Genomic DNA, 25,422 nt, shown 5'->3' on the forward strand with positions numbered 1-25,422 from the left:
GGGAATGGGGACCACAGGGAGTAGAGATCAGTAAATGGTGATGAGATCGATGGGGATGAAGAGTGTTAGAAGTGGGGTACTAGATGGAATGATCTGGAAAGATAGAAAGTGGTGGTTAGAAGAGTGGGCTGCTTAAAATTGAGATTATGGAGGGGTTGGAGCTGCCATGACAAAGTCTAGGGTGTGATCATGGCAGAGAGTGGCTGACTGACTTTGGGCCAAGGAACGGAGAAGCCAGCATGGCGGCCAGACTGCTGACATGGCTGCTGAAAACAGCCTGGCTGATGAGACAGTCCAGGCAGGGGGAGAAGCAGCAATGCAGGGGCTAAAACCACCAAAGAACGAGCAGAGTGACAGGAGGTTAGTGACCGGCAGCAACAGGGGAGACTGTGTGTGTGTTTTCCAGGAGGTAGGTTTGCCGGGGAAGGAGGACAGAAGGTCTGACAGTGGCTCTGGGGAGCGGGGTCCTCTGGCAGGATGCGGGGAAAGGCGGCTCCATCATCCATCACATCCAGGTGAGCCCTTTCCTGATGACGAGATCCGCAGGATCGCTCATTGCCCGGCGTGTCTCCCTATAGCCACTGCTCCCCATTTTCCCTCAGGCAGAGCACTCTTCCTCTTCCTGCCTGTCTCTCCTGCGACAGTCCCACAGTCACTTGCGGGGATGTGCTGAGAAGCTGACCGGAAACCTGAGACCCACGTCTGCCGGGTGGGAGAGGAGGTCCCCTGGCGCTCTGGGGCAGCTTCCTGAGGAGCGACGCCGGGCCACGGTGCCACGTGGGATGCCGGCTCCACGTACAGACCTCGAGGCGGAAGTGGCTAAGTCCACGTGTGAGAGATGTGGCTTGATCTCCGGGAGCATCTGTGCAGCGGGTGGGCCAACGAAGGCCCACAGAAGGAGTCACTGAAGACAGCAGCGGATTCCCTTTCGCCGAAGAGACTAAAATGGGGCAGTGGCGTCCTCTTGACATCTCCAGGTCTGATTCTGTAAGGACGTTTTCCAGGCTCTTAGAGCCTGCTCTGGACTGTTTCTGAGGGGGAAACGGGGCTTAGGACAGTGAAACTCGTGCTCAGAAGGGCCAGCATACCTGGACATGTCGGGGTAGGTACATGTCTCTCCTCTCGGCCCTGCCCTGCAGAAAGAGCCATCTCTCTTTTCTACAAGCTGGTGGCTTTCGTTTCAGGCATTCTCTCTACCCCAGCTGGTAGATGTTTATCCCAGTGGCGCCTGCTCTCCTCAGCGGCGTCTTCACCTGCGTGGATCTTTCCGGCACTTTCAGTTTGGGAGACGTGTTCTCTTCCCACGTGAAAGCCCTTAGTGGGATCTCAGCTGGGGAACATCAACGATAGTGGTGAGGGTTCCCTTCGGGGCCAATAAAAGGAGCACCGACAGGAAGCTGCGGGCCGCGTCCTGTCCTGGCTCTGAGCCGGGGTCGGGCACTTCAGTCTTTCCGCGCCTCAGTTTCCTCTCCTGTGAGTGGGGCGCTAATGTTCGCTTTCCCTAGCTGCCGCCACTCGGAGGCACCAGAAGGCAAGAACTTGTTCTAGGTGTGCAGGACGCTGCAGGCGTCCGCCGAGCTCCGGACGCTGTTGGGAGCCAGAAAGGCGCCGGCCGTTCCCTGCTGGCGCTCAGTCCCGTCCCCTGAGCGCGGGAACCTGTGTGCGCGAAGGGACAGAGGGCACCGTGCCCATCACGAGCGCACGGGAGCAGAGCGGCCCTGGAGAAATCCCAGCCCCGACTCCGCGGCGGATTTACAGGGAGCCGGGGCAGGAGAGGTCCGGAGCTCGGGAGTAGAAAGTGTTTTTTCGGCCTAAAACACTTTTCTCAAGCCCAAGAGTAGCAGAAAAGCTCAACTTGTAAAACGAACCTCGGATGGACTCTTTCGGGACACCGTCTAACCGCGTGGATCCCACCTGAGCCACCTTTCTCCCCACACCCAAGGACGCCGAGGCCCAGAGAAGCCGGTGCTGGCAGGGGCCACACGGCGGGCCCCTGATAAAGCCAGAACAAAGTCGAAACAGCCCCCAGCGTTTCTCTGACGTCGAAGAAGGAGGATTTCGGGACAAGCCGGGAGACTTGGGAAGGCGGACCGAGGGAGGGGATACGCCTAAGCAAGGAGGTAAGAGGAGGCAGCGGGAGGTCGGCCAGAAGCCTAGAGGGAGCCCCCGCCCGGGGAGAGCAAACTTCTGCCAGCTGAGCTGGCCCGTTCCCAAGGGAGAGGAGAAAGTGAGGTCCCCTGGGAAAGGGGGGGGCGACTGGGAACAGGGTCAAGACCTTTGAAAGGGGGTTGGTGGCAGGCAGCAGCAAAGCAGCTCTGCCTCTGGGGAAAAAGCCCTGACCCCTTCCAAAGGAGCGTTCTTGGACGTGCACGGCTCCGCTGAGCGGTTGGGGCCTGGGACTTACTAGATGGTGTGCATGAGTTTGGTGGGTCATCATGTATGATCCTGTAAGTAAGGACTTACTAGTCACGTAAACACGCAAGTGGCAATTCAAGCTTTTGGGAATTCAATAGTAAGATCGAAATAGTAATCGTAAAAGCCATAGTAGAACTAATGCTTACTAAGGCTGAAGTTGGTTTTCCAATTAAGTGAATCTGTAGGGGGCCAGCGGCCATGTTGGCTCCGGTTCTATGGCTAAGGCTGCTGTGTAAATAAAGGGTAATGGTTCTGATAATCACTAATGGAGGAATATGTGGGATGGGTGTCCCTTTGGGCAGGAAATGGGCTACAATGCTTTTGTTTTGTGGAGGAAACCAATAATCCTTGTCCCTGTTTGTAGGGGAATGGCCATCCCTAGACTGATTGAGAGCTGTGTAGCAGGTGTAAAGGAATGTGGTAGAAGGCCTAGTAGATGCGTTGGCCAATAAATAAAATAGGTGATGTATTGGGTATCGGGCCTATCATTTATAATTTTCAATGGCTGTGATTTGTTTTGATGTAAGTTGAACTCATTGTTGGATAGAAATTTAGTAGTTGACAAGCTGGTTAAGTATGGGCAATAAAATACTCGGAGGTAGAATAATTAGAATAATAATAGGTAATATGTTGAGGTCGTGAAAGAGGTGAATAAATCTTTGTTCATTTTGTTTCTCAAGGTGTACAATGTTTTAATGTTTTGTTTTTAGCTCTGAGTTAAAGAATAAGAATGTGCTGAAATTTTTAATTGAAATATAATGAATAGTACTGTAATTACTGAAGTATAGTAATCATGTTGGCTCATCTAGTTGTGGCATACCATTCAGGACAAGGTGAAACTCTGTCTTGAGCTTGGAAGGTTTAATGCTATTTAATTTCTTAATGATTTTATAACATAGACACAGATCGTTTTTTGCAATATTTTCGTGAAACTAATTCAAGGAGATTAAGCAAGAAGCCATAATTTGAACCACAAATTTCTGAACATTGTCCATAGTCTATGTGTGGTCATGTAGACAGTAGGGTTGTTTGATTCACATCCCCTGGAGTGGCATTTGTCTTTAGCCCTCAGGAGGGAATAGCTCATGACTACAGGACATCTTCGGACAAAATGAGGATCCAGATTGTTATGTCTCTAGGTGGGACTGCTTGATGGCTCGCTTGTGCTGGCTGCAGTTCTCCGGGCTTTAGCTCCGTTGCGGGACTTTGCTAGCCGTCGACACTTAGATCTTTGTCGTCTACACATTCATAGCTTCACGATCATTGGTGACCTATAGTTTTTAGAGTCGGGAAAGGATTATCAATTTTGTTATAGAAAGAATTTGCGGGGGCGCCTGGGTGGCTCAGTCGTTAAGCGTCTGCCTTCGGCTCAGGGCGTGATCCCAGAGTCCTGGGATCGAGCCCCCTGAGGGAGCCTGCTTCTTCCTCTCCCACTCCCCCTGCTTGTGTTCCCTCTCTCGCTGGCTGTCTCTCTCAAATAAATAAAATCTTTAAAAAAAAAAATTTGCAATGATGGTAGAACAATTAAAATTAGAATGGTAGACTGAATAGTTAAACTGTACTTTATGTATCTGTTGTACTTACATGAGTTTAGTTAATAATAAAATGATGTAAAGGACTAAAGAGCTAATTAGGGAAACAATTTTTAGCATATGGTCATGAAAATGTAATAGTCCTTCTCTAACAGATGTTGCTTCTTGGAAATCTACTTGGAATGGATATGCCAGGAAGACATAGGGGTTTGACTCTATAATTTAACTTTGACAAAGTTATGTAATTTATACAATACCTCACTTATTGAGAAAGACCTAGTGATGATGAGGTTGGCTTGAAACCAGTGTGAGAAGGTTCAGTTCCTTATTTGAAATTTACAGAAGTAGGTTTGTCGAAGGTATGACATGGAGTACAACCATGCAATCATTCTAGATCAGTAGTTTTTAATTCCATTGATCCATCTTGTTGACGTGCAAGTGCTTCTCAAATTGGAACAACTCTTCCTGTGCTGCTGTTAACGAACCTACTGAAGAGACGGTGTTTCTTGGTGTAAATGCATCCGGACAAAGTGCAGTCGTGGTGTCCCTGAAAGGCCAAGAAACTCTTGTGGAAAGAGAGTTCCGTTAATGTCTACAAACACACTTGAATGAGAAGCTTTTGCCCAGGATGAAGGTGTATCCTGAGTACACGCATCTGGACCTCCTGATAGCAGTGAGTACTGCTCCTACTGACAAGACAGAGTGAAATGGGCCACCACGCAGTACCTGCCATGAAGGGCGATGCCAAAGGGAGAATTAGCTAAGACAATCTGTTAGACCCCCTACCATAGATAAGAAAATAAAACTTAAGTCTCGTAATATGGCTGGTGATCAGGTAATATTGCCTCCAGGGAGGGCTGCGCGTCAACGAGATACTTCTGTGGGGATGGCAGCAGAGTAGCTGACGTTGGCACAGGAGCGTGGTTTAAATCTATTCCTCCTCGGACTGTGTGCGGCAGGTCGTGAATGATAAAGCCTAGGGAGCTCAGAGGTACTATGGCTCAGACTCTTCCTATATGCCCAGAAGATTGGGTTTTTTTCCTAAATAATACATGATATATGGAATTACCCCAAAGCCAGGTAAAAAGAAGGTACAAACTTTCATATGGCCAAAGCATCAGAATAAATGGATTGCGGCCTCCTTGCAGGATCAAAGAAGGTGGTATTTAGATGGTGCTGTTAATAACCACGGCTGCTAGAACCTTCACGGACAGTACTGCTAGGAGGGCAGTGATGAGGACGCGTCCGACAAATAGTGGTGTGTGGTACTGAGAACTAGCTGAGGTTTATTAGTAACAGCTGGGGTAAAAAAGTTAATAGCACCTGGAATCGAGTATCCCCCTGCTAAATGTAAGAGGGAAAACAGGTCCGCAGAAGCTCCCACATGAGCTAGACAGCCAGTAGGGATGGATACACTGCTCAGCCTCTTCCTACCTGTGCCTCAACTATTCATGAAGCAAGTAGCAGTAGAAATGAAGGAAGACCCCACAGGTTTAGTTATTCAGAGGAATGCAAAATTGGGTGCCCCAGGTACTGGTAGAACTAGCCCGTTTTTGATCCCTCCAATTAGAATAGGCCTGACTAGGAAAGAATGACTACAGATGCACAGGCAGTTACAACTCCACACACGGCAGATTTGATCGTCTCCTGGTAAAGATCCAGGTTGACCTAGTTTGGTTTGGGTTGAAAGTAGCAGTGCCTACTATTGCAGCTCCAGCACCAAAACCAGGTGTAAAGTGGCAATATCTTTACGGTCTGTTGAGGATAGTCAGCGGTTTATGAACATAGGGAAGATGGCTGAGCAAGCAGTAGACTGTCAATCTCAAAAGAGCTTGAGCCCTCTTTTGGCCAAGCACTGTGGTGAGTAACCTGGTCAACTGCAAATTCAAAGAAGCAGCTTCAGTTCTGCTGGGGCTTCTCCCCACTACAAAATACATATTTTGAATTTGAGGTTCAGCCTACCCAGAGAATAGAACACATGGCTAGGCTTGATACGGCTCATATAAATGGTAGACCCAGGTTTATGTTGATTGATGGGTATGGTATGGACAATGGAATTCATATTAGGGCCAAAGTGAGGGCCGAGATTGGTGCAATAGCAAAGATACTAATGATGATGATGGGTGTGATGGGTCTTGAACAAAGAGTGTGATGGTCTCGATCATAGGATGGAGCAGGGCCTGAGGTTTAATGATGTCTGGTCCCGTATGGAGTTGTGCATAGCCTCGTACTTCCCATTCAGTTAGCGTAAGGAATACCATGGTGCGTAGAAGGGGGATTAAGAAGGTTAATGAAACACCTTGTTAAGGAGAGGAGTCGAACCTCTGGCTATAAAGGGTTAGGTTTTATGCAGTTACTGGCTCTGTCACCCCAACAAACTCTGTTCTTGAGCAGGGCTGGTATAAATTAATGAGATTAAGATACCTTCTGTTAGTTTGAAAGTGCTTTTGTAAAGGAGGTCTGATTTCTTTGGTCCTTCCGTACTGGGAGAAGTAGGAGATGAAAACCAACCTGGATTACTTGGGTCTGAGCTCCGATCATGTGGGGCTTCTACCACTGAACAAATGAACCATTCGTAGCCGTGACCTCATTGGGATGTGACCCAACATCAAAGTCAGAAACCCTCTTGTCAATGTGAACTCTAAGATAGGATGGCGCTGTGAGACCTACATGACATGCCCTGTTGATCAAGTTTTTGGCTCAGTAGATGATACAATATTTTGACTAGTTTGTCTGGATTCTAGTCACTTGTTTTATTCACCAAGGTCATGCCAACTTATGTTGTTAGTTTCTCTGATGAAAAATAAGAGACCGTGAAACCCTCCAGTGGCCAATCACACAAGTCCCTATTTAGAGAAGAAATAATTCTGCCTCCTTTCCACAGTCAGGATCCCACCACCGTTACCTCCGCCACAGTAGTGCCTCGAATACTAAAAATGCCAGAGGTGATGTTTTTGGTGAACAGGTGCAGTTTGTGCTTGCCCAGTTCCTATTACCTTTCCACATTCCCGTAAGTGCATACCTGCGCCCAGTTAACAATCGATTTAAATAATTAACTTTTTTTAATTAACTCAGCGATCACGCGTTCTGATATAAGCGTATGTGAGAAGTAACCCTTGTTACTCATAAGCAATATTACTTCGATGAATTGATCCAGTACTAAGTTAGTTCATTTTACTATTGGAATTAAGTATATTATTGAGCTTGAATGCTTTCTTAATTGCTGTTTGCTTTTAGTCCATTAATACTTGCCAAAGAAGCTTGTATCCTATATCCTATGCCTCTTAGGATTAATACTTAAATTTATGTTAGAATTATTTTTTTGGTAAATTTAAAGTTGAACTAGAATTCTGTTCAGGCTACCAGCTGCTACCAGGCTCGTGAGGCTTTTTACTTCTACCAACAAATCTCATTATTTTGCTACATCGATGAGTTTATTTTTGAAATTGTTCGTAGATAGAAACTCTTCTGGTTTCAAGGTATTTAACTTGACATTCCCTTTATGGAATCGTTGTAGTTAAATCATTTATGCAACCGGTAAAAGGGGTAAACTTTCATCATTCACTTACAGTACTTTTTTTATAGCATCAATTAAAATTTCTTACTCATATACTTGTATTTGTAAACATTTAATTTAATTTATATATATGATTCTCAGTATGCCAATATTTTTCCCTGGTTTTTTTTTTTTTGGCTTTGCATTCACATCTAAAATTTTTATATTGAAGTATAGTTGCTATTCTACTAGTTTCATCTGTATAACATAGTGATTAGAGAATTCTATACTCAGTGCTCCCCGCACTGTGTGCACTCACTGTACACTATTACAATGCTGGGTACATTTCCTATACAGTAGCTTTCGTCTCTGTGGCTTACTTATTTTATAAGTGGAAGTTTCCACCTCTCAACGCCCTTTACCTATTTCAGCCATCCTTCTACCCACATCCCCTCTGGTAACCACGTTTGGTCTCTGTAGTTGGGAATCTGTCTCTGGTTCTTAGTTCGTTATTTTTGTTTTTTAGATTCCAAATACAAGTGGAATCATACACTATTTGTCTTTGTCCCTGACTTACTTCACTTAGCATAATAACTTCGCATAATACCCTCCAGGTCCATCCTTGTTGTTTCAAATAACAAGATCTAATTTTTTTTTATAACTGAGTAATAGTCCGTTGTATGTATACACACATCATTATCCATTCATCTATCCACGGACCCTTGAGCTGCTTCCATATCTTGGCTATTGTAAATAATGCTGCCACAAACACAGGGGTGCCTGTGTCTTTCGAAATCAATGTTTTCATTTTCCTCAGCTAAATATCTAGAAGTGGAATTACTGGATTGAAGTGCATCTATTTCTAGGTTTTTTTTTTTTTTTTGAGGAATCTCCATACTGCTACCCACAATGGCTATGCCAGTTTGCGTTCCCACCCATGGTGAATGGGGTTCCCTTTCCTCTACATTCTTGCTAACATTTGGTCTTGTGTTTTTAATTCTAGCCATTCTGACAGGTCAGAGGTGGTAGCTCCTTGTGGTTTTGATTTGCATTTCCTTGATGAGGAGAGATGTTGAGTGCCTTTTCATGTGTCCGTTGGCCATTTGTATGTCTTCTTTGGAAAAATGTCTCTTCAGGTTCTCTGCCCACTTTTCAATCAGTTTTTTTTTTTTTTTTTTTTTTTTTTTTTTTTTTTTTTTGGTGTTGAATTGGGTAAGTTCTTTATATATTCTGGATGTTAACTCCTTATTGGATGTATCATTTGTAAATATCTTCTCTCAGTGGCCTTTGTTTTGTTGATGATGTCCTTTGCTGTGCAAAAACTTTTTATTTTGATGTAGTGCCTATTGCTTATTTTTGCTTTTGTTTCTCTTGCCTGGGGAAACCTATCCAGAAATAAATGGCTACAGGTGATGTCCAAGCGATTACTATGTTTTCTTTAAGGAGTTTTATGAATTGAGGCCCTTAATCTATTTTGAGTTTTTCCTGTATGGTATGAGAAAGTGGTCCAGTTTCATTCTTTTCCATGTAGCTGTCCAGTTTTCCCAACACCACCCCACTGTGTATTTTTGCCTCTTTTGCTGTAGAAGAATTGACCATATAACCAAGGATTTATTTCTGGGTTCTTGATTTCTATTTCATTGATCTCTTTGTTGTTGTGCCAATACCACACTGTTTTGATTACTACAGCTTTGTAGTGTACTTGAAAACTGGGATGTTGATACCTCCAGCTTTGTTCTCCTTTCTCAAGACTGCTTGGGCTGTTGGGGGTCTTTTGTACTTCCCTAAGAATTTGAGTTTTTTTATGGGGCACCTGGCTGGCTCAGTCGATAGAGCGACTCTAGATCTCAGGGTTGTGAGTTCGAGCCCCACATTGGGTGTAGAGATTACTTAAAAAAACAAAAAACCCCAAAAAAACCCCACCAAACTTTAGAGTTTTTTTTGTTCTAGTATGTGGAAAACTACTAGTGCTATTTTGACAGTGATTGCATTGACTCTGTAGATTGCTTTGGGTTGGACATTTTTAACAATATTCTTCCAATTCATGAGCATCGTGTATCTTTCCATTTGTGTTGTCTTTTATTGGTTTCATCAGTGTCTTAGTTTTCAGAGTATAGGTCTTTGACCTCAGTGGTTAAATTTATTCCTAGGTATTTTATACTGTTTGATGTAAATGGGACTTGGTTTTTTTAAATTTCTCTATTTTGCCATTAGTGTATAGAAATGCAACGGATTTATTTTTGTATCCTACAACCTTCTTGAATTTTTTAGTTCTAGTAGTTTTTTGGTGGAATATTTAGGGTTTCCTACATTCAGTATCCTATCATCTGCAACTGAGTTTTACTTCTTCCTTACCAATTTGGATGCCTTTCATTTCCTTTTCCAACTGCAGTGGGTAGACTTCCAGTACCCTAGTGAGACTGGACATCCTTATCTTATCCAGGATCTTAGAGGAAAAGCTTTCAGCATTTCACCCACTGAACAATGGGTTTGCTATATATGGCCTTTATTATAGTGACGTGTATTTCCTCTCTGCCTACTTTGTTGGGGGTTTCTATCATGAATGGATGTTGAATTTTGTCAGATGCTTTCTGCATCTTTTGAAATGATTATGATTTTTAGTTTTCATTTTGTTAATATAGCATACCATATTGATTTTGTGTATGTTAAACCATCCTTGCATCCGTGGAATAAATCCTGCTTGACTGATCGTTTTAGTGGATTGTTGAATGTGGTTTGCTAATATTTTGTTGAGGATTTTGGCATCTATGTTCACCAGATACTGGTGTGCTTTGGTTTCAAATTACTCATACAAATGTAATACTGATAGATTCTTCCTAAAGATAAAAACAGAAGATTTTCAAGTTTACCCTGCATTGCTGAGTTTATCTTAATTTTAAGTTGACTGGGATAAATGCTTCAATTGGCAATAAGCTGTAAGGAAATACCCCTGTACCAGTTAGGAAGTCTGTGGCTGACCTACTGGTCCAGCCCTTTCTCATTTGCCTATTTTCATTATGAAGGCTACTTGCTTACTCTGCCTCCCTCACACAATACTAGACAACAGGATATAAGCACAAACGTGGTGGAGGCTTCTGGAAACGCTTTTATTCTCCTGACAGAAAGGACAGGTACACCAGGCACGGCCCCTTCTCCCAGCTTCCGATGTAAATATACACTCTGGACCTGTGGCAGCCACGCTGCAACCATAAGGAAAAGGCCAAGAAATCACTTGTTCTGACCAATACCAGCAACATATGAAGAGTATGGTTTTAAAATTTGTGTCAAGACTGTGTTCCTAAGCAACTCGTCAGGAGGAAAATCTTTGCTAAAACTTAACATCAATTTAAATATATTTAGAAACTATACATTAGAAAATGTATTTAAATATATTTAAAAATGTCTTATTAAACAATTTCTATATTTTGGGGATATACTGCAAATGAAGTTTTCTGATATAACCAATTAAAATTAACAGATCAATCTGTATGCCTAAATGGCGATACTAAGTTCAAAACCAATTACCCCTTACCTAGCTTGCCTTGTCCTACCAGTAGGGGTACAAAGACACATAAACCAACAGATAAATTATATATTACATGTTTATTAAGGGCACAACTTTTATGTAAAATTTACATTTTATGAAAAAATCAAAAATATTTACAAAATTGTGTAAGATAGATTTGCATTGTTCTAATTACAACTCAAAGTAGTAAATAACATTTCTTAAAAACTCACATTTGTTAGAGTTCTGTTTACAAATTCTTGGTTAAAGAGGCAGCTACAAAGTTTATCACTATACATAAGCAAGAACCAGCTTGCTAAATACATTTCCCACTGAAAATCTACTGGTCTCTCTCTTTTTTTTACACCATTAGTGGATTTTTAAATGAAAAACAAAATCAATATAAACTCATATGGCTTCAAAATTGTAACCTGCGCCTAATACAAATGTAGGTATGAAGACTGTGGTAATTAAGAAAGTGCAGAAGTTTAACCATTTCACTAATTTGTACATTTTCAGGTAATACTTGATTTAAAAACAAACATGGTGAGTGTAATGGTGTCTTAAGTCCAATAATAAAGTATTAACTGCCCATTAAAAGCAGCCCGATTACAAAGCAGTTACATTTAAGATTCCAGTAAGGGACTGTAATTGGCATTTAAAAGAACACAATATAAGAGTTAGCAATTCTCATTTCGCTCACTGTTTAGTAAAGATGAACATTTCAGCAAATTGTCTTAATGTGTTGCTTTAGTCAAATCTAAATTTAGAACTGGGCTAACACTGAATATATTTAAAAAGCACATATTGTGTTATATGTATTGCTAATAAGTAGATTTTCTGCTGTATTTAGTAGAGCAAGTCGTTACATAAATGTCTAGTAGGGGTTTTATGTTCTGTAAAGCTTAACAGAATAATTAGTGGTTTTATATAAATTATCATATACAACACAATTTATCACTTCTACGTAAAATGCAGGACACTGGCATTTAACCTTATAAAGAAAATTCCCACTTGTAAATTCTGAAAATGTCCAAAATATTTTAAGTCCTTCAATTAATCAGGATTTGCTATAAAGTTAGGTTTTTTACTATTTCATATTAGTAGTTCAAGAAATGCTTAACCTAATCCATCACTTCAAATAATCTCCCCATTTCTACCACGTGGCAGTTAAGTAATAACATAGAAATTGGTAATTTTTCCAATCGGTGAAATGAAAACAACTGGCAGTACTTCTCCAATGCCATAACTAATGTTTCTTAAATGTGTTCAAAATTCATGCTCAAAAACATTCAGTAAATGTATATAAATTTCCAATGACAGAATGAAGGGAAGTGCCAAACTGAGAAAGCAGCAGTTACCAATCAACCATTAATCAGTTTTTCAATATTTGTTTTATGATTTACATACTTAGGTGGATAACTGAAGGTAACTCTTCCCCCTGTAAACATACTCCGGTAGGTGTAGTTCTCTTTCTGGTCACTACAGTGTATCCCAAAAGAAGGGAGCCAGGATTTTTAAGTACAAATTATCCTTTAGTTACTCTGAATTCCCTTCCCAACTGAGGCCAAAGGTATTTACAGAAATGGCAATTATCTTGTAAAATGCTTGATCACCCTAAGACAGAAGAGAAGATCCAGACTGTGAGGGGGGAAAAAAGTGAGGCACGTTAATGAACACAAACTGGATAGAGGCACATTTCTGGCTTTTGTTATTGTTTTAAAAGGCACACATTATGTAATCCATATAAAAATAAATTAAATCTACAGCATTAATTCTTAAAAACAATCACAAATTCTATAAAGTTAACAAACTGCAGAAGTAAATTTCTCTGCTGTCTTTTGCAAGCTTATTTTAAGACACATTGCACTTGAGAATTTAAAAAATCATACAAAACACCATTTACACTTTATTAATGTTTATATGAAAATCAAATTATACATTTTTTGCGTACACCTTGGACTCTGGTCTGATTACTTTATGGCACATAACTCAATTTGATTGAGTATTCTAAAGTAACATTATCCAAAACTTAGAATTCACACTCTGTATGTCTCCGATTCAATATCAAACTTAGGAAATTTCAAAGCTATCGCTGACTCTAAAAATTTATGGAAAGCTGAATTATTTTGTGCTTGCTCTCCTGAAATTTTAGGCCTAATAATACACTATAACTCAACATAGACACTGAAGATAATGTAAAATTTCAGCCGAGGAAAACTTCCTTTTACTGAGAATCTCAACAAATGTGCTTCCGGAATATGGCAGTTGATCATTTACAGTGTTGAAAATCATTTCAGTGCTATTGCTTTTGATGACTCACTTCAAAAGTGCAATTTAATGTTTGTAATCAGTTCTCAAATACGTGTAAGTAGCTAAAATAGTGTTGGAAAGAACAGACAACACAGGATGGCAGGCCTGTACTTCTCTCTTGAGCCAACCAGTTTCCCAGATCCGTCAACAATCTGCCAGGTATCGTCCTGAAAAACACCAAGCAGACCCCTGCAATTACACTTTCAAATGAACTCAAAGGAGGACATTTTCCCTGTGGGTACAGATGCACAAACTCCGTTCCCAACTGCAGTTTACAATACACCAGAATCAGATCACAGGTGTCCGGCTGTACGGACCATGATTACTCTCTACCAGGTGTGTCTCTACCTGGCACTTTGTACAGAGGTCAAAGAAGAAAGTTTCCGTGACTTTAGATTATAAACTGCCTGACAGTTTATTAAACAGTTGCTTAGAAACTTACTGTTCAAATATAAATGTTTCCCATGTACATTAAAAACTTAAAATCTCCCAACTTACCAGTGGCAAACCGCTTCTTTACTAAGGAAAGCCTATAGCCAGTGCCTACAAGTTCAACGTCTACTCCTGAGAGGGTATTTCCCTCGCTGAGGAATTGCACTGCAAGGGTGGTGGGTTTACTAGGTCCTTCTGAAAGATCAAACTTTGCTCTGAGGGACCCAGAACCTACAAGGCAAAGAATAAAGAACTTAAAGAGGGCAACATAAAATTGACACAGAAAAAACCCAAATGAATTAAGATGAACTATGTCGTATGCCAATTCATAAAATGTATACAGTAAACAAACCACTGTCCTGCTTCCAAAGCAGACTTTATTCAATGAATCTGAATTAATTTAATCCCTGCTTCTCTCTGACTTAATAGTAAACACCCTGGTAGATTCCTGCTGAGATTCAATGTGCTACAGACACATGCTGAAGTAAGTCAAAAGAGAAAAAGGAAATCCACGAGGGCAGTTCGGAGGGAAACCCTAGGAGGAGTACGAGTAGGCATAAAGTCAAAAGGAAATGACAGCCAACTACCATATTTTGGGGGTGGGAGAGGTAAAGAAGGAAAGACAGCTAAGATTGGGAGAGCTGTATCAACATTATTATTTTCTACTCTGTTTCTTAAAATTTAACTGGTCTATCACACGAAATACAGCTGACCTTTAAACGTGGGTTTGAACTATGTGGGTCTACTTAAACGTGGACTTTTTGTCTCCATCAGTACAGTACTGTAAATGTATTTTTCTCTTCCNATTTTCTTAACATTTTCTTTTATTTAGCTTACTTTATTGTGACAACATAGTATGTAATACATAGAGCAGTACGTGTGCCGGTTACCAGCAGAGTTTCTGGTCAACAGTAGACTATTACTAATAGAATTTGGGGGGGAGTCAAAGTTTTATGTGGATTTTTGACTATACAGTGCCACCAGGGTGGGCAGGGTGCAGAGGGTTCGGCACTCCTCACCCCTGCATTGGTCAAAGGTCAACCAGGTAGTTGTGAGATGGTTTCTTCTCAATATAACCATTTATTCAACATACTGCAGTCTAGTCGTATGCCAGAAAATGTACACCAAATAATTATGATGAATATGATAAATGCTATAAAAGAGCTCTCAAGAGCTATGGGCACAAAAGCCCGTAAAATGTTGGTGAAGATGACAATGTGAATTGCAGGCAGAGGTAACTACAGGTACAGAGATAGGAGACCTGAGAGCACAATGCCTTTAAGGGAACTGCATCCATCACAGAAGAGCTGGAGAAAGGATGCAAGAGTGGCAGAAGATAAGACTCGAGTGGTAGGAAGGAACAAGTTCCAAGTATCTTTACAGTTCATGATAAGAAATAATCATAGGGAGCCGCTAAAGATAAGACAAAAACAGTTCAGATTAGTATCTCAAACGGGGAGAGAGGTACAAGATGCAAGGTAGGGAAACCAACTAAAAGTCAATAAAACGGGCGCCTCGGTGATGCTGTTGGTTAAGCAACTGCCTTTGGCTCAGGTCATGATCTCAGGGTCCTGGGATTGGGTCCCACATCAGGCGCCCTGCTCAGCAGGGAGTGTGCTGCTCCCTCAGTCAGCCTCTGCTTCTGCTCCTTCCCCACTTGTGTACACTCTCTCTGTCAAATAAATAAATTCTTAAAATAAACTTAAAAGTCTTTAAACAGTGTAGGACTCCTATGTGACAGTTGATTAAACAGGGGACCTAAACTAGGCTAAGGGAAAGGAGAGAAATAAATGCATTTGAAAGATATTTCAGAGTTGGGAGTCACAAAGAGGGAAAAGGAGGGGGAATCTAAGAGCATGCTCAGGTTTCTGGTCAAGGAAAACAGATGGAATTGCTAGGTAGCAGGAGTGACATTCTAGGATTCCCTGCACAGAAGCTGAACATCACAGAGGGAAAATCTGGATTAAGATACCATAACCCTGATCCAGCCTGCAGGATTGCGCCTGATAGCACAGATCAGCTGGGGGATGAACTGCTGCCTAGTTCTTAACCATGTCCAAACCTTCCCTACACTGTTACAATTCTCCTGATAGGCAATTCAATTCTGTGAAAGTTCTAGCACAGGCCAAGAGCAGCCACCTCAGCAGTCCTTAAACTTGAGAATTATTTCCTGTCCCTCTTCTGGGCATAGAGCCAGAATAAAAACATATTTCTATTTTACGGTATTCTAATTTGGATATTTCTTTTTAAAGGCTAACCAAATCAGAACCACATTTAAAAGATTTTTCCATTTCTTCACACACAATGATACCTGAACGGCAGAGGCAAACTATTAAAATATCTGGCTAGAAAATCTGTATCTTATTTCTGAAAGAACAATTTCCCTTATTAGCACTTAAAATAGTACAGTTTCATTAAACAGGGAAAAATACATGTCCTCTCTTCCCTGCTACCTGGTTGTAAGCCCTCAATTCAAATAGGATTTCTGGTTTACTTCTAGTTTTAACTAGGAATTTCAAATTTGTCTCCCCAGAAGTCCTACAGCTTGAGTAAAAGTCAGCACCACTGGAACCTGAAAATAGGCAAACTTCAAGTATGAAACAGCAACAAAGGAACTGCAGAACATCTTGATTATTTCCCCAAATAGCTGTTTGTCTAGTAAAAGTCTGATTCAGCATGGCATGTATAAATAAATAGCCACTACAGATATATTGCTGGTCCTTGATACAGAAATATATGAGAAAAACTCCTGATATGATTTATGTTTTGATCACATTATGCTTAAAATGTTCAAAGAGAAAAAAGCTTAAGCAAAACTGGAAAAGCTAAAAACAAAACAACAAAAAAACGACAACAACAACAAAACCTAAATAGGAAAAGTTATTGAAGGTTAATTAGGCATTCAAAAGAGAGCGGAATTCTCGTAACTTTAAGAGAAAATGAGAATAATTAAAGACTTGATGGTCCTGGAAATTATATTCTAAATTGATTTAGGGGAGACACTAGGGTGACCAGCTAACAGAGATTTTTCCTCTGCATTTTGAACATAAACAGATGGAGACTTGCTGGGAGTAAGCAATTAACTTGTTTCCCCTTAAAATAATAAGCAGAGAAATAAAAGCTGTTGATGGTTGGCTCTTCTAAGGTGATATGGCTAGGAAAAGTTGTCTTAGGAAGGTGGGAAGGCAAAGAAAGGGAATCTGTAAAGGCTGGAAGCTTCTGTGTGATTTCTGGGAGGCCAGAAGGACCCAATAACAGAACGAGCTAACGGGCGTGTTAAAAGAGTTTCAGTTGGTTATCAGGTTACCCAGCAGGACAGAAAGTTCTACTTGAAAATACCTAATAAAGTAAATGCTACCACGTGAGCGTATGCATTTACACAGTTTTTATAAAGTTACAGCAAAACAAATGCTTTTTATTACAGAGAAAGCATATTCAATCTAGAGGGGAAAAAATGGGTTCTGAATCTCAACTGGTCCACCCTCATTTAAGGTATTAACTTCCACCTAGTGGTCAATTCTAGAACTGCAGGCATGAAAATCCAAGAGAAAGCTTTCCATAAAAATGCCTTAAAAAATCCATTTTCAGGGGCACTGCAGTACAAGCAGAAAAAGCATATACACACGTACCTCCATTTTCTGATTTTTCTGAAATACCAGACAGTTTCCAAAAGGCTTTCATTTGTTCTGCATTCCTACAAGAACAAATATCTTCAGATCAAGTGTCTAGTATAGTGCCTTATAAATGGGCAGTCAATAAATAAATGTATTTTAAATATTTCACCAGAACAACTATAGGGCTAAATTTACTTTTAGTATTACCTGGTAAAAATGGGTTTATGATATAATGCTGCATCTTAATTAATGGAAATTTACTAAATTACAAAATTCATCTGGTCGTAAAAAGGAAAATGTATAGGTGGTTCTGTACCTTAATTGCTGAAGAAGAAATTTTATTAAATAGTGAAGCAAACAGAGTGTTAGAATCTCATTTATAAAGGGAACAAGAGAGGAAGTAAGAGATGAGAGTTACTAAACTAATAAGACAAGTGTTCTTATGGATATGCTAGATGCTATATTTAACCCTCCAAAACAATTATCTTTAGTTTTTTAAGGAAAAAGAAAGTTTACAGAGACTGAGCAATTTGCCTAAGGGTAAAGCTGTACTGCATCATTCAAGTCTGGGTGGTGACAGCAAATCCACTTCTGAATTGAGGCTACTGTGATTTGACTAATAGGATGAACAGCATCTTCCATCCATACCATGGTTTCCATGGTAAAATGCACTAAAACTTTTCAAACTTATAAGTCGGGGAGCTTAGGTTCTAGAAGTGGGGACTTGCAGCAGACACTGAGCAGGAACTCAGAATCTACACTTTACCACACTGCGGGCGGGAGGGACTGCATGCTCGTGACTCCTCCATCCACGGGCACCACCACCTGTATGCTGGAAAGCACGCTTGGTGCCACCATAGCTTCTGGGTTGTACTTATAATCCACTCTGACATCTGTGGTGCCAGCACTACATTTCCAGTACGTTGCAAGATTTAGAGGAGTGGACTGAATACCATTTGATGATACCTTTAAAGAGAGAGAGAAAAAAAGTTTTTTGTCCACAAACTAAACAAGTCATGCTAATGACATGTATACATGAACACAAAAGGTCTGGAATCAAAAGTAATGAGCGAAATATTGCCAGGCAGAATAAAGCAGGCTCATCTCAAAGGAGTAAGAGTCCCTCTCCAAGTGTGGATCTAAGACTACGTACATCAAAATATCCATGATACTCGTGCAAAATACATATTCCTGTAGCTCCAAATGCAGAAAAATCTGACTCAGAAGCTTAGGTGGAAGGTTCAGAAGTATGAGATCAGGTGATCCTTATTTATGCATATAACTTTCGAGTATCTCTCAATATCCAACACAGAATTCTAAGGTTCCTTAAATACATCATGCAACACTGCAAGTCGAGAATTAGAATACTTACAACTTTGTGTTTAATTTCCATCACATGACCCATAGTAAATGGTGCAATTCTTTCTTTAGTTCCTTGCTCAAATAACTCTTAAATCACCCTAAGTTTACACTAATACTACATTTTCATTCTTCCTTATTCTGCATACTTTGCCTTTTCTTGATAACATACATTATTATCTATTTATTACATATACTGGCTATCTTTCATGCTATTCCTGGTAAACAAGCACTGAAAAGTATTTATTGAATTAATATAACGAATACTTGGAATAAACTTTAAGCCCACTTAAGTGGCAGTGCTTTTTAAAGTATTTATTTCCTAGAAACACAAGCCATTTTAATACAATTACTCTACTAAAAATTCAGATAGTATGGGGACAAGGGGGGCAATGCCTGGGTGGCTCAGCTGGTGAGGTGTCTGCCTTTGATTCAGGTCATGATCTCAGGGTCCTGGGATCAAGTGCCGTGTCGGGCTCCCTGCTCAACGGGAAGCCTGCTTCTCCCTCTCTCTCTACCCCTCCCCGTCCTGCTTGTGCTAGCTCTAATAAATGCAATCTTAAAAAAAATTCAGATAGTGTATAAGTATATGAAATAGGAATCTTATCCCTTGACATTCTTACTCCCCAGTTAACACCGTGGTGCATATCCTTACGCAGTTGGTAGACATGCACACATGGATTACGTTCTTGTTAAAGGCTGCAGTGACTCACTGAATGAAGTCTCTTCTGTAGATGTGTACTTAAGTGGCTTCCATAAAGTGAATCTCCTTTGTACCTTACCTTCATTTTCTGCCCATTTGTGTGATATTTGAAGAACTGATTTCTTGAGGTGGAATTGCTGAATTAAAGGTTCAACTATTCAGGGGCGCCTGGCCGGCGCAGTCAGACTCTTGGTTTGGCTCAGGTTGCGATGTCAGGGTCTTGAGATGGAGCCCTGTGTTGGGCTCTGCGCTCAGGGTAGAGTCTGGTTAAGACTTTTTCTTTCTCTCCCTCTGCCCGCCTGCTCGTGCATGTGCGCGCACTCTCTCTCTCTCTCTCAATAATTCTTTAAAAATTCAACTATTCAGCAATCTAATTCAACAACCTAATAGAACTGCTTTCTAATCAGTTTGATTAACTTGTACACCTTCTAACAAGTGGTCACGTCCCTCAATAGAGCAATCTTGCCCATTTTTGTCAATTAATGGGCTAAAACTGGTATCTCACTGTGGTCTTAATACTCATTGCTCTAATTACTACTGACATGGAGCATCTTCTGTAAGCTACCTGCTGAGTTAATCATCTTTTACTTACTAATTTATAAGGTTTACAGTAAGCCTTTGGTCTATCTTACATATTACAAATACTTATCCCTCAGATTAAATATGGATTCTGTTTAAGAATTTGTTTTAACAAGAAGAGTTTATACACACTAATTTATTTGTTGTCAAAGATCTCACTCCCTCATCCCATGGCTTCTGGGTTTTGTATTACACTTAGGTCTTGACATTTCAAGATCAAAAGATGTAAAACATATACATATATACACACACTTGCATATATACCCATCGATTTATATTCACCCATGATTTAGTTTAGGAACTTTGTGGTTCATCTGTTACTATTATTGAACATGCAGATTTTATTTTGTTTAAAGCTATGAGTTAGGGATTCAGCGAGTTTTTCCCCAAATCTCCAGCCTGATGCCCCAGTATCATTTACTGAAAAATTCATCATTTCCACATTGCCTTGAAATGCTATTTGTCAAATAAATAGTTTTCCATTTATTCTTAGATCCATTTCTGGACATACTACTCCTTTGATCTGGCCATCTATTCCGCCAGTTCCAAACTTCTGTAAATACTGTCACCTTACAAAAAGTTTTCCCATTAAAACTCAAACATGACTCCACATTACCATTTAAGACATTTAACTATTTCAAGCTTTATTTTTCCAGAGAACCTGAAAATGACTGTCAAGTTTCCAAACACCAATATATAGCCCTGAGCTGAAGGCAGATGCTTAACGACTGCGCCACCCAGGCGCCCCAGTATAACAGATTTTTAAAAGAATTTTTATTGTGGTATATTGCCATGAATCTCAGGTGGAAAACATAAAGATTTAATATTTGTATACACTGCAAAATAATCACAATTATTTTTTCTCATGATGAGGATTAAGATCTATTCTCTTAGCATCTTTGAAATATGCAATATTTCAAAGTTTTACTAACCTTAGGACACTGTATCTTCCATCCCCATGACTTATTTCGTTACTGGAAGTTTATACTTCTGAATCACTTCACCCATTTTGCCTATCCCCCTGAACCCTCTATTTGGCAACCAACAATCTGTTCTCCGATCTCTGAGCCTGGCATTTTGTTTAAGTTCCATATGTAAGTGGGATTATACAGTATTTGTCTTTGTCGGTCTGACTTACTTCACTTAGCATAATGCCCTCAAGGTCCATCCATGATGTTACAAATGGCAAGATTTCATTCTCTAATACGGCCAAGTAATATTCCACTGTCTATATACTACGTCTTATTTACGCTTTCATCTATCAATGGACACTTGGGTTGTTTCCATGTCCAGGCTATTGTTAATAATGCTACAGTAAACATGGACATGAAAATAAATTTGTGAATTAGTGCTTTTGTTTTCTTCAGATATCTAGAAGTCCAATTGCTAAATTACATAGTTCTTTTTTTTTTTTTTTTGAGGAACCTCCATCCTGTTTTCCATAGTGGCTGCACTAATTTCCATCCCTACCAACAGTACACAGAGATTCCTTTTTCTTCATATCCTCTCCAAAACTTGTAAATTCTTTTTAATAACAGCTATTCCAACACGTATGAAGTGAAATCGCATTGTGGTTTGATTCGTACTTCCCTGACTAGTGATGTTGAGCATCTTTTCATGTACCTACTGTATGTTTTCTTTGGAAAATTGTCTATTCATACCCTCTACCCATTTTATAATCAGATTGTTGGCTATTGAGTTGTATGAATTCTTTTGGATATTAATCGCTATTAGGTGGATTTGCAAATACGTTCTCCCATTAAGTAGGTTGCCTTTTCTTTTTCTGATCATTTCCTTTGCTGTGCAAAAGCTTTCTAATTTGAGGTAGTCCCACTTGTTTATTTTTGCTCGTTGCCTTCACTTCTGGAGTCTGATCCAAAAATCATTGCCAAGACCACTGTCAGGGAACTTAGCCACTTTTTTTTATTCTTCTAGGACTTTTATGGTTTCAGGCCTTAAATTCAAGTATGTGGCCATTTTGAGTTTATTTTTGAGTACGGTGTAAGACAGGGGCCCAGTTTCATTCTTTACCATGTAGCTGTCCCAATTTTCCCAACACACATATTGCAGAGCTATCCTTTCCCCATTGTATATTCTTGGCTCCTTTGTTGCAAATTAATTGAATATGTATTCACTGATTTATTTCTGGACTCTATTTGATTCCACTGATCTATGGGTTTGTTTTTATGGTCATGCCCTACAGTCTGGACTACCACAGCTTTGTAATACCATTTGAAATCGGGGAGTGTGATATCTCCAGCTTTTTCTTTCTCAAGATTTCTTTAGCTATTGGGGGTCTTTTATGGTTCCACACAAATTTTAGTACTGTCTGTTCTATTTCTATAAAAAATGGCATTGGAATTTAAGGGACTGCACTGAAATTCTAGATAGCTTTGGCTATTATGGATATTGTAACAGTATTAGTTCTTCCAATCCATGAGCACGGAATATCTTTCCATTTATTTGTGTCATCTTCAATTTCTTGTCTTACAGGTTTCAGTGTAAAGGTCTTTCACCTCCTTGATTAAATTTATTACTAGGAATTTTATTCTTTTGATGCAACTGTAATGGGATTCCTTTCATAGTTTTTTTTTTTCCTGACAGTTCATTATTGCTGTACAAAAATGCAAAAGATTTCTGTATATGGATTTTGTATCCTACAACTCTACTGAATTTGTTTATTAGTTCTCAGAGGTTTTTTTGTGGAGTCTTCAGGGTTTTCTACATAACACATCATCTGTAGTGACAATTATACTACTTCTTTTCCAATTTGGAAGCATTTCACTTCTTATTCTTGCCTAATTGCTCTGGCTAGGACTTAAAATACTACGATGAATTAAACTGTTGACAGTAGGCATCCTTCTCTTTTTCCTGAAATTAGAGGAAAAGCTGTCACCTTTCCCCCATTGCGTATGAAGTTAACTGTGCGTGTGCCATACATGGCCTTTATTCTGTTGAGATACGTTTCCTCCATACTTGGTTTCTTTGGAGTTTTTATCATAAATGGATGTTAAATTTTGTCAAATGGTTTTCCTGTATCTACTGAGAAGGTATTTTTATGCTTCATTTTGTTAGTAGTGTACCATGTTGGTTGATTTGTCAAAGTTGAACCATCAACCTTGTTATCTCCAGAATAAATCCCACTTGATCGTGGTGTATGACCCTTTTAAGGTACTCCTGAATTTGCTTTGCTGACAGTTGTAGATTTTTGCAACTATTTTCATCAGCAATACTGGCCTATAATTTTCTTTTCTTGTGGTTTCCTTGTCTGGCTTTGGTATCAGTGCTGGCCTCAATGCTGGCCTCATAAAATGGACCTACTGCCTCCTCTTGTTTTCTGGAACAGTTTGATAAGCATCAGTATTAATTCTTCTTTGTATGTTTGGTAGAATTCACCAGTGAGTCCAGGACTTTTGTTGCTGGGAGGTTTCTGATGACTGATACAGTCTCTTTACTAGTAGCCGATCTATTGAGATTTTCTACTTCATCAGGATTCAGTCTTACAAGGCTGTATGTTTCTAAGATTTATCTATTGCTTCTAGGTTGTGCAATTTTTTGGCATAAAATTGTTCACAGTGGTCTCTCATGACTCTTTGTATTTCTGTGGTACCAGTAGTAAGGTCTCCTCTTTTATTTCTGCTTTTATTTATTTGAGCCTGCTCTCCTTTTTTCTTGGTGAGTCTAACTAAAAGTTTATCAATTTTGTTTATCTTTTAAAATAACCAGCTCAGTTTTTTCTTTTGTATTTTTAATCTGTATTTCATTTCTGCTGTTACTTCTATCATTTCACTAACTTTGGGCTTCATTTTCTAGTTCTCTGATCAGTAGTTATTTTATTTGAGATTTTCCTTGTTTCCCAGGTAAGCATTTGATATGAACTTCCTTAGAACTGCTTGGGCTGCATTCAGTACATTTTTGTGTTGTATTTCCATTTTCTTTTGTGTCAAGAGAATTTTTAATTTCTTTTTTGATTTATTCATTGACCCAATGGTTCTGTAGCATATTTTTTTTTTAATTTTTCGAAAGATTTTATTTACGTATTTGACAAAGAGAGGGAGAGAACGCACACAAGCAGGGGGAGGGGCAGAGGGAGAGGGACAAGCAGACTCCGTGTTGAGCAGGGAGCCCAACGTAGGGCTCAATCATAGGACCCTGGGATCATGACCAGAGCTGAAGGCAGACACTTAACCGACTGAGCCACCCAGGTGCCCCCACAGCATACTGTTTAAACTCCACATATTTGTGAATTTTCTAGTTGTCTTCCTTTAATTTCTAGTTACATATCATTGTGGTCAGAAAAGATGCTTGATAAGATTTCCAGTCTTTTAAAATTCATTAACACTTGTTTTGTGGCCTAACCTATGATCGGTCTTGGAGAATGTTCCATGTGCACTTGAGAAAAATCTATATTCTGGCTTTTGGATGGAATGTTCTGTATATAGCTTTTAAGTCCATCTGGTCTAACACATCATTTAAGAACAATGTTTCCTTATTGATATCTTGTCTACATGATGTAAGTGGGGTATTAAATTACCCTATTATACTTATCAATTTCTCCCTTTAGGTCTGTTAATATATGCTTTATATACTTAGTGCTATCATATATCACTGTATAATGTCCTTCTTTGTCTCTTAATTCCTCTTATTTTAGAGTCCATTTCGTCTATTAACCTACCCCAGCTTCCTTTTGGTTTCTATTTGCATGGAACATCTCTTTGATCCCTTTACTTTAACTCTGGCCTTATACTGGCAGTGAGTCTCTTCTGGGCAGCATATAGATGGTTTTAGTATTTTTAATCCACTCAGTCTTCTGATTGGAGAATTTAGTCCATTTACAGATATTGACAGGTATGTACTTACTGACATGTTGTCAACTGTTTTCTGTATACTGTCTCTGTTTCTTGTGCTCTTCCTTTGTGGTTTGAGGACTTTATTTAGTGGTATGCTTAAATTCCTTTCTCATTTTTTGTGTATCTATTATAGGTTTTTGCTTTGTAGTTACCATGGGGCTTACATATAACAACCTATATTTATAACTGTCTATTTAAAGTTGAGAACCACTGAAGTTTGAAGATATTCTAAAGCTCTACCTTATTTTTAGTCGCCCTCAACATTTGAGGTTTCTGATGTCACATTTTATGTAGTGTATCTTTTAACTAATTATTGTATAGTTATTTTTACTACTTTTGTCTTTTTATCTTCATGCTACCTTTATAAGTAATTAATCCACTACACCTTTACCATAATGCTTACCTTTACCAGTGAGATTTATACTTGCATTTGTTTTCTTATTAATTAGTGCCCTTTCTTTTCAGCTTAAAAAAAGTCCTTTTAACATTTCTTGTCAGGCTGGTTTAGTTGTAATGAACTTGTTTACCTTATGCTTATCCAGAAAACTCCTTTCTCTCTCCTTCAATTCTAAATGATAACTTTGCAGGGTAGAGTATTCTTCACTGGAAGCTGTTTTCTTTCAG

The 25,422-nt window shown here is 39.6% G+C and overlaps 1 protein-coding gene across 1 annotated transcript in view; it reads right to left on the bottom strand.

The window, feature by feature from the left end:
- Window positions 1-11,031: 11,031 nt before the first annotated feature.
- Window positions 11,032-25,422, bottom strand: part of FCHO2 (FCH and mu domain containing endocytic adaptor 2) — a 110,026-nt gene continuing 95,635 nt past the window's right edge. The window contains 4 exon segments of the mRNA XM_040622193.1: window positions 11,032-13,428; window positions 13,760-13,924; window positions 17,323-17,387; window positions 18,074-18,273. Coding sequence (XP_040478127.1) covers window positions 13,406-13,428; window positions 13,760-13,924; window positions 17,323-17,387; window positions 18,074-18,273 — 453 coding nt within the window. The 3' untranslated portion in view covers window positions 11,032-13,405.

This window comes from Ursus maritimus, unplaced genomic scaffold (assembly GCF_017311325.1).
Source record: "Ursus maritimus isolate PB19 unplaced genomic scaffold, ASM1731132v1 scaffold_5, whole genome shotgun sequence".
NCBI lineage: Eukaryota > Metazoa > Chordata > Mammalia > Carnivora > Ursidae > Ursus > Ursus maritimus.